This window comes from Kogia breviceps, chromosome 3, assembly GCF_026419965.1.
Source record: "Kogia breviceps isolate mKogBre1 chromosome 3, mKogBre1 haplotype 1, whole genome shotgun sequence".
Lineage (NCBI taxonomy): Eukaryota > Metazoa > Chordata > Mammalia > Artiodactyla > Physeteridae > Kogia > Kogia breviceps.
This window is the reverse complement of record NC_081312.1, coordinates 75349145-75361270: the sequence shown is the minus strand read 5'-3', so window position 1 is coordinate 75361270 and position 12126 is coordinate 75349145. Positions and strand designations below refer to the sequence as shown.

Genomic DNA, 12126 nt, shown 5'->3' with positions numbered 1-12126 from the left:
GAGCCTGTGGGAGAAGGGAGGGACCAGAGGAGAGAGTGAGAGAGGGCTCGCCATCCAGTTCGCAGACTAAGCAGAAGAAAGATCAAAAAACGGGAAAGCGGGGACGAGCAAACAGGCGCTTTCAAGAACAATCCCCTCATCCAAGCGGACAGCGCCCTAGGAGTCCAAATTCAGTGCCTACGGAAGACAAAAGGCGCCCCGAGGGAGTGGCGGTGCGACCCCAGGGCTTGGGCCCCGCCGCGGAGCCCGCACGGCCCGGCTGCCCGGACGGTCGCAGACCATGTCTCTCGCCCCACGACCCGCCCGCAGTCTGCTGCTCCCCCTGCTCGCGCTCGCCTCCGCGCTCGCCTCCCTCAGCTCTGCCCAAAGCAGCTTCAGCCCCGAAGTAAGTGAGCTCCTCCGGGCCTGCCCGGAGTCGCGCCCGCCGGGGAGGCGAGCCCGGGGGTCTCCCGAGGGGACAGCCCCCATTCGGAGAGGAGGGCTCTCGGCGTCTCGGCTGCTCCGGCCTGCAGGGTCCCCCTTCCTTTCCTTTCCCTCCTCATCTCCAAACTTCCAAGACGATCCAACTTTTGCCTCCAACTATCACCCCCCCACGCGCGCGCGCGCGCGCCGCCGACTTTCTTTGCCATTCCTTTCCTTGGAAGAACTTTCCAGCCGGGGCCCACTCCCCACCCCTCCCCAGTTCCCCTGGGCTCTGAGCTCAGCTCTGGAACCGGTCGGGAGCCTGATAAATATTTGGACTCCGCTCAGACCCCGCGCTGTCCTGGTTTCTTGTCATGTGCGAGAGTTTGTTGTTTCTTCGGCTTTCCAGTTCGCAGGCGCTCTCCCGCCCGCGCTCGCCGGCGCTCTGCCGGCCGGGAGGGCTCCGGGGACGGCGCCCCTTGGCCCGGGCCCCCCACGCTGCGGCCGCCGCCTCGCTGGCGCTCCCGGCCCTCCTCGGACGCGTCGGCTGCCAGGTGCGGTCGGGGGTGGCCGGCGGAGCGGCCCCGGTCCCCACCCCACCTCCCGCCTCCCCGAGAGGACCCTCTGTGTCCCGGCCCGGAGCCCTGGCGTCGAGGGTCGCGGTGCTGGCGCTCTGGCCCGCGTTTCCGGACACACAAAGGTCTCCTTGTGAGCCGGGGCCTTGGCCGGGCTGCCGCCTCCGCTCCCTGCTCCCCCTTCGGCGCCTTTAGGCTCTTTTTGTTAATTGCTTTTCTGTGTTAATTGCAGGGAGACTGGGGGCGTCGTACGGGGAGCGGGGTGAGGGCCTGGCCCTGGGCTCCCGCGCAGGTCTTGACTGACTCGGTTGCCCCCCACCCATTCCCCGACGCTGGCCCACCGGGCTCGGGAGGAAGCCGCGTGGGAGTTGTCTGAGGAAGTTTTTCCTCTCTCTCTCTTTTATTTTGGGGTGAAGGTGGGAGACGGATTTGATCAGCTTCTTATTTTGGGCCATCCCAACCCACTCAGCTCGGCCAGGGCCTGGGTGCGGTCGGGAGGGGCCGGGAAGGGCCCCTGAGCAGGGGGAAGGGATCAGGACTTGGCTTCCTCCCTCCTGGTCCCGGCCCTGGTCCCACCCCGGGAGGAGACATCTCCAGAAAGAACACACTCTTTCTGTCCTGAGACTGACAGGAAAAGTGTGGCCCTAGGAATGGAGGTGACCACGGAGAGTGAAAATCTGCCCAGGGGCTAAGCCTGACAAGGTCCAGGAGGAGGAGGAGGCATCCTCTTTCCAGGCCTGGAGTCTTCATCAGAGGCCTGAAGGGGAGAGCGCCTAACAAAAGGAGCCCGGGCATCTGGGGGCTTCCCGCTGCCAACTTCGCCTGCCCTGCCTTTCTTCCCTCCCCTGCCCCACTAGGTCCCCTTGGGGAGGGGCGGCAGCCCTGGCTCTGTTTTAAGCGGGTCATGGGCAGTCCCAGTGCCAGAACCATCATTTGCTTCTGGGCCATGGAGGGGTGGGAGGCAGAGGGGAGGGAGGAGCAGGCCCAGAGGCTGGGATCCAGGGCCTGCAGAAGAGCCAGAGATTCCCCCCAACCCCCTCCAGGACTCCTAGGCCGGTGAAGTGGGGCCTAGGAGTGGGAGGGGTTCCTTGTCCTTGACTTTCCTCTAGAGGAATACCTTGCACCACTCAGTTTTCAAGACAAAGCCAGCCGACTCAGTTCTCGGTTCTCGGACCCTGCAGAGTTGCTCCCTCTCCAGGCAAATCTGGAGGGAGAGCTGGGGTGGCCCAGGCCTCAAACAGCCGGCCTCCTCCCAACACCTCCAGGGTCCTGCACCAGCTCTGGGACAGCCCTCTCCTCTCCTTGGCCAGTCTGGCATTTGGCCCTTCTCCCACTCAGCCGCAGACACAAGAGTCCTCTCTTCTGTGGTTCCGACCTCATAGTCTCCTCTGTGGTTCTTGCTTTGCTCAGAGCCTAGGCCTGGGAGGAGGAGAGGCATGGGGGCACTTCCTTTCCAGGACTTGTGGCTCTCTTGACTCCAGAGAAGTCCCTTTCTTGACTAAGTCTCCACCTTTCTTTACTGCATATGGGGTGGAGGTTGTGGGCGTGAATATTTAGACTATACTGAGTCATCAGGAAGAGGGATGTATCCCAGAGCTCCCAGATGTGGATTCTCCCCATCTCTCTGCCACCCTCCCTCCTGTCATCCTGCCCTAGGAGCTTTGCCCCCTGAGGGTTGAGGGGGCCTGACCTCAGTCTTCCAGCTCCAGCAGTGGGCTGCTCCCATCCTTTCCCAAAGCTGAAGCAGCTGCTCCCCCACCAGAGGTCATAAGCCTGGGATGTGACTACCCTACAGGTGAGGCCAGGAGCAAAGGGAGTTTCCTGCATACTTGGGCACAGGCCACAGCAGGCCTCCTGCAGGCACTAGCTGTGGCATCAGTTAGCGCAGGTCAGGGCAAGTTTAGAGCTCCCAGGAGAGCAGAGCCTCCTGCTCTGCTCCCCTCTGGTATAACAGAGGTTAAACTTCGCTCCCCGCCTTCTTCCCCTGAGGAGGGGCTCTCAGAGCGGGTGGTGCTAGGGTTGTTCTGGCCAGGCCTGTTGGCTGGGGAAAGGCTGTGTTGTTTACATCCCGGGCCCTAACTCCCATCATCAGCTGTAGGGGATCACTTCCCAGAGCCATGTTGCAATTCTTGCCCCTGCCGGCTCAGATCCCCAGTCAGCTGCTCCTGAATCACCCCCAGCCCCAGTGCAAGAGCACTGCACCACCGTCAAGGCCTGGGCCTCGAGGTGAAGGGCCACGTGGAGAGCCATCCTAATGACCTGGGGTAAGGGATGCAGTACCACTCTGCACTCCAAGCTCCCGCCCTAGGCAACCTGCAGCCTCCTCTGGACTCCTTAAGAAGGCGAGGCTGGAGCAGGGACCAGAGCCATCCGAATAGCATCTCCCCATAGGAGGATCTGAGCATGTTCATGTTCCATATAAATCTGGGCTTATTTTACTTTTCAGGCTTTAGGAAAAGACTCCATTTTTATTACAATAAAGGCTGACTTCTTCCTCAACAGGGCTTTGCCATGTGGGTACCTTTCAATGAAACACCAAAAACCTAACTTTACTTTAAGGCAATATGCCAGCCTTTATATTATGAACAATTTCACATCATACCTAAAATAAACTGCAGTCACCAAAATACTAAGTAAAATACTAATCTTAATCCTAACCACCATCCCAATCTCCCACTCCCTCTACTGAGAACCTTAAATGGGTCTTTAGGTCCCGAGCCCTAGGTCAGATGCTGTTTGGATAGCGACAGTGGCAGGATCCTAACTCTGTGATTGGATCACATCCGCACCACCTCCAAACGCCCCAGCTTCCCCTGTCAGCAGCCAGCCGGAGCCCTAGCTCCTTTTCTGTTCTCCTTTCTGAAAAGATCTCAGCTGTGAATACCCCAGAGGCACAGCATGCCTGTCCCAGGAGAGCCTCATGCCAGGCCCCAAAGTGGAGCCCCTCAGCCTCTCCCCTCTCCATCCACCATGGACACACCCCAGCCTCAGGTGGGACGCGCTGTATTTACAAGAACGCTGACACAGAGGAGAAAAGCACTGAAGGAATCTCAGCTCTGAGAAGACATCGTAGAACTCAAACCACCAGGGCTCCCATCAAAAGAGTTACAGCCAAAGCCCAGCGCTGTGGCTCCCCACCCCTCCAAGAGGATCAGCCATTCTAGGACCCGGGCCAGAGTTTGGGTCCAGCCTGGGAGTTCCTCCAGACCCACTGCCAGAGCCAGGCTGGGAGCTCACTGCCCTTTCCACACCAAGCCAAGGGTGCATTCCATGTGCTGTGAGGAAACAGAGGCTCCCCTCGGGCCAGGTGGGGATGCTCCAAGCCACATCCCTCTCCCTACAGGCCTGGCTGCAGCAGTATGGCTACCTGCCCCCTGGGGACCTGCGTACCCACACACAGCGCTCGCCTCAGTCACTCTCAGCTGCCATCGCTGCCATGCAGAGGTTCTACGGTCTGCGAGTGACAGGCAAGGCGGATGCAGACACCATGAAGTAAGTGCTAGACACTGGCAGGAATTCTGCCCGGCACCCACCGACACAACACTTGAGTACCAGAGAGGCTGCCACCTGAATGCCTGATTCCATCCCCATACCTCATCCCCACAAGCTGATTCCGACCCTTTCCTGTTCATCCAGACCTCATGAGCTTGTCTCTTCCCCACACCGACCCTGGGGCCGGACATTCCCCTTCTCCTCTGAAGACCTTTCTCTTTCTTACGCTCTCCTGACCACAATCCTCACACCCCAGGGCCATGAGGCGCCCCCGCTGTGGTGTTCCAGACAAGTTTGGGGCTGAGATCAAGGCCAATGTTCGAAGGAAGCGCTATGCCATCCAGGGCCTCAAATGGCAGCATAACGAGATCACTTTCTGGTGAGTCCAACAGACAAGTGGCCTTTCTCACATCAGGTCACCCTTCCCTATCAGTGGTGCTTAGAGACCCTGAGGCTCCCTTCCCTACTTACCCCTGTTCCTGAGAAGCATCCTCGGGGGTAGGGAGGAAAATGGCTCTCATCCTGGAGAGGAGTGCAGCCGGTAGAGGGTATATCCCAGGGCCAGAAAGCCCTCAGTTCTTGGGACAGAGGCATTGTGAGGCGGCGGGAAGAGCTGGGTCAAAGGTGGCTGGACGGCTCAGTCAGACCTGGGAGAGTACAGGGAAGGAGTTCTGCCCCTTGTTGTCCTAACGCACTCCCATCCTCTCCCCACGTGGCTGGACCTCAGCATCCAGAACTACACCCCCAAGGTGGGGGAGTATGCCACATTCGAGGCCATCCGCAAGGCATTCCGTGTGTGGGAGAGTGCCACGCCGCTGCACTTCCGAGAGGTACCCTATGCCTACATCCGTGAGGGCCACGAGAAGCAGGCCGACATCATGATCTTCTTTGCTGAGGGTTTCCATGGTGACAGCACGCCTTTCGATGGCGAGGGCGGCTTCCTGGCCCACGCCTACTTCCCAGGCCCCAACATTGGAGGGGACACCCACTTTGACTCTGCGGAGCCCTGGACTGTCCGGAATGAGGATCTGAATGGTGAGCGAGGTAGCCTGGGGACTCTTATCCCTGGAAGAGTCAAGAGTCATTTGTATGGGGGTTCTCCAGCTTCCTCCCCAAGCTTCAGACCCCCAAATCTCAGGGCTTTGGGGGACCACAAACATCTCCCGGTCTGACTTCCAATGAAAGCAGGAATCCTGTTTTGAGCTATTTACATCTGGTCCCTTCTCTCGCCCAATAACTGACTTCCCAGTCAAAGACTTCAAAGCATCTGCATCACTCACTTTTCCAGGCAAATGTCATGTCTGGCTCCTGGGAGAAACTGAGGCCCAGATAGGACCTCAACTTCCCAATCCTTGCTGGGATTTGGATCCGGCCCCAGAAGAGTCTCTCGCCTCTGCCCAGAAGAGTTGCTGGCTGGCTTTTGCCTCCTCTGCCAGATACGAGGCTGGAACTCGGGATTTGGTCACTTTGGGTGGGAAATTTGGCAGGCAGGCTTCGTTGTGAACTGGAAGCTGCTGATGGGGAAAAGCAGGGAGTCTGAGGGAAGGGACCCAGGCTGCCACCATAACCATCCCCATCCCTCCAGGGAATGACATCTTTCTGGTGGCTGTGCACGAGCTGGGCCATGCCCTGGGCCTTGAGCATTCCAATGATCCCTCGGCCATCATGGCACCCTTTTACCAGTGGATGGACACAGAGAACTTCGTGCTGCCCGATGACGACCGCAGGGGCATCCAGCAACTTTATGGCAAGTAATCTACGCCCACATCTGCTCCTTAGCCTCTCCTGTTCTCCCTGGCCTGTGCATTTTCCCCTCCCTCATGCCCTACAGTCTCCCCCTGGCCCCCCACCTGACCTGCCTCCATCCGCTCCCACTTTTAAAAGACCCCACCTTTTCTGTCCTTTCCCAGCTGATTGCTTCAGCCTCCTGCAAAGGCCCAGCCACACCTCTCCAAAGGTGTTAATCTGCCCATATGTCTGTCCTTTCCTCCTACTCTGCCACCAAGTCTGAAGTGCCCCTCGTGTTCTCTGCCCCAGGGAGCGAGTCAGGGTCCCCCACCAAGATGCCCCCTCAACCCAGGACCACCTCCAGGCCCTCTGTCCCTGATAAGCCCAAAAACCCCACCTATGGGCCCAACATCTGTGATGGGAACTTTGACACCGTGGCCATGCTCCGAGGGGAGATGTTTGTCTTCAAGGTGAGAGGAAGAAGTGGGCTGGTGTGGGGGACAAAAGGGCTCCATGACCGGGAGGGTGGGTGGAAACAGCAGCAGGAGGACTAAATACTAAAACTGAGGCAGTGGGGGAGCTTTGGGGACTGAGCTGGAGGACAAAGCTAAAGATGTAATGAACTGCCTCCCAGGAGCGCTGGTTCTGGCGGGTGAGGAAAAACCAGGTGATGGATGGATACCCCATGCCCATCGGCCAATTCTGGCGGGGCCTGCCCGCATCCATCAACACTGCCTACGAGAGGAAGGATGGCAAGTTTGTCTTCTTCAAAGGTAACTGGACATTCTACGTTAGTCTTTGGGTGAGTGTGGGGAGGGTGTCCCTGGAGGAGCAAATTCCACCTGACTCCTCCAAAGACGGTAGAGCCCAGGTGGAATCAGATCCTGCCCTTCCCTCTCCTCCCCAGGAGACAAGCACTGGGTGTTTGATGAAGCTTCCCTGGAGCCTGGCTACCCCAAGCACATTAAGGAGCTGGGTCGAGGACTGCCTACCGACAAGATCGATGCTGCTCTCTTCTGGATGCCCAACGGAAAGACCTATTTCTTTCGGGGAAACAAGTAAGGCCTCAATCCCTGAGCCCCAGGCCTTCCTCCTCAGAAACCACCACCAGGTTCCCTCAATTCTGGAGGAAGACCTACTTTCCCCCTGAAATGTTTCCCTGAAGAAGCTGGCTGAGCCTGTGCTGTTGCCTAGCAACGGGCAGCCTCCATTGGGTGCTGAGTGAGTGGGGTATGACCGGGTCACCATTTCAGACCTGCTCATTTGACGCCTCCTGCCCCCAGCCTTGTGCCACCGCCCCAGCTGCCAGGCACTGTCATTAAGGGCCGCTGGTGGCTCCTTGCAGCCTGGGCCCTCCCTCCCACCCCCACCTTCCAGCACTTTGAGCTGCAGGCCCTCATTACTCAAAACCCCTGTCCCCCCGCCCCCGTCCACAGACACTCTTTGCTCACCGGCGAATTCGGTCCCGGGTCCCACTCCCCTCGGAGGACATGCCCAGTGTCCAACCACTTCCCTTCCCTGCCTCTCCCCCAGGTACTACCGTTTCAACGAGGAGCTCAGGGCAGTGGACAGCGAGTACCCCAAAAACATCAAGGTCTGGGAAGGAATCCCCGAGTCTCCCAGAGGGTCATTCATGGGCAGCGATGAAGGTGAGAGGGGCAAAGGAGGTGTCTGTGAGGGGAGGACCTGAACAGGGAGTTAAGAGAGAGCAGGAGGAAAGACGGAGAGGAGCGGGTTGAAAATAATGATGAGGAGGACAGGGGAGCCCTTGCCATGTGCCAGGCACTGAGTAAGTGCTTTCCACGCTTCAGACCCCTTAATCCCCACCACTCTCTCAACCTGGTGCTAGAGTTACCTGGTTTGACAGCTGAGGAAACTGCTGCTCAGAAAAGCGAAGCGATTACCTCAGCTGGCGCGCACACTGACGGATTCTCTCCCACTCTTCTCTCTTTGGCTCTTCTCCGGACGCTGCCGCCTGCGCGCCTCTCATCTGCCACGCCGCCTTCTTGCTGACCCTTGCAGTCTTCACTTACTTCTACAAGGGGAACAAATACTGGAAATTCAACAACCAGAAGCTGAAGGTCGAGCCGGGCTACCCCAAGTCAGCCCTGCGGGACTGGATGGGCTGCCCGTCGTCGGGGGGCCGGCCGGATGAGGGGACTGAGGAGGAGACAGAGGTGATCATCATCGAGGTGGACGAGGAAGGCAGCGGAGCAGTGAGCGCGGCCGCCGTGGTGCTGCCTGTGCTGCTGCTGCTCCTGGTGCTGGCGGTGGGCCTCGCCGTCTTTTTCTTCCGACGCCACGGGACCCCCAAGCGGCTGCTCTATTGCCAGCGCTCCCTGCTGGACAAGGTCTGACCCCCACTGCCGCCCGCCCACTCCTCCCACGAGGACTTTGCCTCTGAAGGCCAGTGGCAGCAGGTGGTGGTGGGTGGGCTGCTCCCGCCGGTCCCGAGCCCCCTCCCCAGCCCCCCCCCCCCACGTCCCTTCTTCTCTGTCCCATGACTGGCCTCTCCCCCCACTCCGCGCTGGCATTGCTTCTTCCCTAGATGGGTCCCCCGGAGGCTGAGCAGGGGCCGGCCTCCCAGCCCCTGCCCCTCAGGGGCCCCCGCGGCTTGGTGTGTGTTCAGCCCCATCTGAATGTCCGGGCTCTGCACTTGAAGGCAGGACCCTCAGACCTCGCTGGTAAAGGTCAAATGGGGTCATCTGCTCCTTTTCCATTCCCTGACATACCTTTAACCTCTGAACTCTGACCTCAGGGGTCTCTGGGCACACTAGCCCCGCGAGCCCCCGGGGGTACCCAATTGGCAGCCTCCCACCACTTTTTCTGGCTGAAAGAAATCTAATCTTGTTGTGAGGGGGAGACCCTGAGAGAGTGAGGGGGTGAGGGCCGCTCAGCTACCCTAAGACCTTGGGAGGAAAGCTCAGAGAGAGTCAGTCCTCTCCACCAAGATCCACCTCTGCCCCACCTGCCCCCGAGAACTTCCACGGAAGGAGCCTGAGCCATTAAGGACTAACCTGGGGCTGCAGAAACCCTTGACAGCCCTACCCTCCCAAACGTTAGCCTCGGATGGGGATGTCAAGGTTGGAAGAGCTGAGACCAGGGGGTGCAGCTACCGGGATGGGCCCCAGGAGTCCTGGGGGTGAGCCTGGGGGCCACAGAGAAAGAACCTCACTCAAATGCAGGCAGCTGGGGTAGGGACCCAGGGGCAGAGCAGTCAGAGAGGACAGGAGAGGACCAAAAGGCAAACCAGGGAGGTGCAGCAGGAGTGGATGGCAGGGGGCCGGGCAGGCCAGGCCGGCAGGGACGCCACAGAGTGGGCTGTGGTACCCAGGGGAGGGCATGTTTTATTGGAGCTCTCAGGAAGGGCCCGAGAAGGGCACACCTGCTCCCATTTGGTGCCCTGGCTTCAATCAGACCGCACGGAGGGGAAGGCAGGGAGCCAGAGAAAGGAGCAGAGAGGGCACGCATGGGGGACTGGCTACCGGAGACCTTGATGGGAGCAGCCACCTAGCTAGGGAGCCAAGGATCAGCCTGCCTCCACCAGCCTCCGGGAAGGGGCGGGCGCCTGGGCGTTTTGTCAGGTTAGCCCCTCGCTTCCCGAAGCCCCTCCAGCCCTTCCTACAGGTGTCCTGCCCTCTCCTCCCCACCCGGCCCACCCATTTGAGGTCTCCTTGGGCCGCCAAAGGTGGTCCTGGTACCCGGAGACCTGGGAGAGTGAGAGACCATGTGGGGGCAGTGAGCGGAGAGGGATGTCAGGGGTGGGGGGAGTGTGGTGAACGGTGCTGGCAGTTCGGCTAAAGTTGTCTTGTTTGGGTTTTTTGTTTTGTTTAATGTATATTTTTATTATAATTATTATATATGAATTCCCTTCAAATCGTTCCTTTTTGTTAACAAGGGGCATGGGGAGGGGTGGGGGTGGGGCAGAGGCGTCCGACCCCAGGAACCTGCAGGGCGGGGCTGGGTCAGTGCCCTCTAAGGACATTTTCGACCTTGTTCAACCTTTCCACAAAGAATAAACAGTGTTTCACGTTCTTTGTGTGGCTGCAGTTCGTGTGCCTGGGACATGGCTGTGAGGGGAATGGGAAGCAGGAGGGCCGTGCGGTGTTTTCCCTGAGGTGGGGTTTTGGTATTTTTCATACATAACGGAATATGTTTATTCTCAGTGGGCGAAAGGGATCCAGTGCCCAGAGATGGGGAGGAGGGCATACTCCACGGGGGCCGGGGAGTTGTCCACAGAGCCCTGCCAGCTCCTCTCTCCCAACCTGGCCTAAGAGGCTACCTCTGAGGCCCAGTACTGCAAAAGCAAGAGGAAGTGGCCAAGCTGAAGCCACTCGGAAAATCTTCCTAAATTGCGTTATCCTGTCGTGTGATCCAGCCACAGACTCTCCGTTTGCTAAGGCCTCGCGCGCGGCTGCTGGGGGATTCCCCCATCACAGTCAGCCTCAGGCTTGTGGGGGAAGCGGGGGACAGGCCCTTCTCCCCAGCCCTCAGGATCTCAGCCTCTCCCAGGCCTGGGGCTCCCCTGCAAGGGCACAAGGAACAAAGGGGAAAGAAAGAGCTTGCCCCGTGGCCAGTTAGGAGCAGCCTATCTCTGGCAAAACAGAGATCTCACCCCAGTTGCCCAGGAGAGGCAGGATGGTCGGGTTGGAAGGGCAGAATGACAGGGCTTTGTTTCCTCTTTCCTTAGAAACTGCTGCCCCAGACAGGGTTCCCAGGCTGTCGACCCACCCTTCCTCCAAACCAGCCTGGAGGGAGCAATCGCTCAGTTGCTGAGTCAGCTCAGCTGAAGGGAGCAGCCCTCTTTCTCCCCTCCTTCCCTTCCTGCCTCAGCCCGGCCCTCGCTCCCTCCCGGCTCCAGCCCAGGTCCCCTCCGCGGCCTGCCTCCAAGAGGCCTGGCCCCGCCTAGGCCAGGCGTTTGATGCAGCTGCTAGTCAGGGCTGGCTGGTGTGATTGCTTTGGCAGAAGGGGTACCCCCCCTTCCTGCCAGCCAGGAACCCTGACCTTATGCCTGGCCTCCTGCGCCTCTCCTGCCCAACAGCTGTTTGGCAGGGCCTGTGTGTCTCAGTGGAGCTGGACACCACCTCCCCACCCCCACCGGAGGGGATGGGGACGCTGAGAAGTCAGGGGCATCTGGGGGTGGTAGGGCCCGAGCGTGTGGCAAGGAGCTCAGAGATGAGCTCATGGTCCTTTTGTGTTTTTGTGGCCCACATCTGGAGGCAATTACAGATGTTATCCAGTGGGAGTTCTGCAAAACACAGCTGGAGCCAGTGGAGGAGCATGGGGAGGGGGGACTCTGCCAGAGGGAAGGAGAGGGAGCCTAAGGCTCTGGTGTCTGGAGTGTGGTTTCCCCATCACGAGGAAATTGTTTGGCCCTGATTCTGGAATCACAAGATTCTCTCTGAAGCCAAGGGGGAGAGATGGGAATGGAGGACCAGAGACAAAGGGGGAAGAGGTGGAAGAGGCTTCACAAGCTGAGAGAATTGCAGGGTGAAGGCTGCAAGGTCCTGTGCTTCTGACGTGCCTTGGGTCTGAGGGATCCAGCCCAGTGAGGCTGCCCCGGGGACCCCACCTGGCCCCAGCTGAGTGAACCACCAGGTCAGGCTGGGTGAGGGGAGAGCAGAAGGCCCCGGGAGACCTGCAAATATTGCTTTCACTGGCCCTACCCTGCTTTGTCCATTGGGCCTGACCCAGTTTCTATGGTTCCAAGTTCCTTTATTCGAAAGCAGCACATGTGAGTTAGAGCAGCCAGGAGGGAGCCAAGGGGAATCTGCAAGGAGGTTTGGGCAGAACCCAGGGAAGCGGGCTCTCAGGAGATTGGACTGTACTCTGCCCATCACTGCACCCCACACATTTTGGGGGAGCCATGGACGCCCTTAACGTCGACTCCCTTCTCGGGGCTCCTGCCACCAGCTGGGCCCATGCCTGC

The 12126-nt window shown here is 59.4% G+C and overlaps 1 protein-coding gene across 1 annotated transcript; it reads left to right on the top strand.

Annotated features, from left to right (window-relative positions):
- On the top strand, positions 1 to 10232 carry MMP14 (matrix metallopeptidase 14). Its single transcript, XM_059058721.2, has 10 exons — positions 1 to 385; positions 4321 to 4469; positions 4726 to 4848; positions 5197 to 5504; positions 6055 to 6216; positions 6507 to 6667; positions 6832 to 6970; positions 7105 to 7255; positions 7731 to 7846; positions 8220 to 10232. Exons 1-10 carry the CDS (start codon positions 281 to 283, stop codon positions 8552 to 8554), a joined length of 1749 nt encoding a protein of 582 aa, XP_058914704.1. The 5' UTR covers positions 1 to 280; the 3' UTR covers positions 8555 to 10232.
- Positions 10233 to 12126: the final 1894 nt, after the last annotated feature.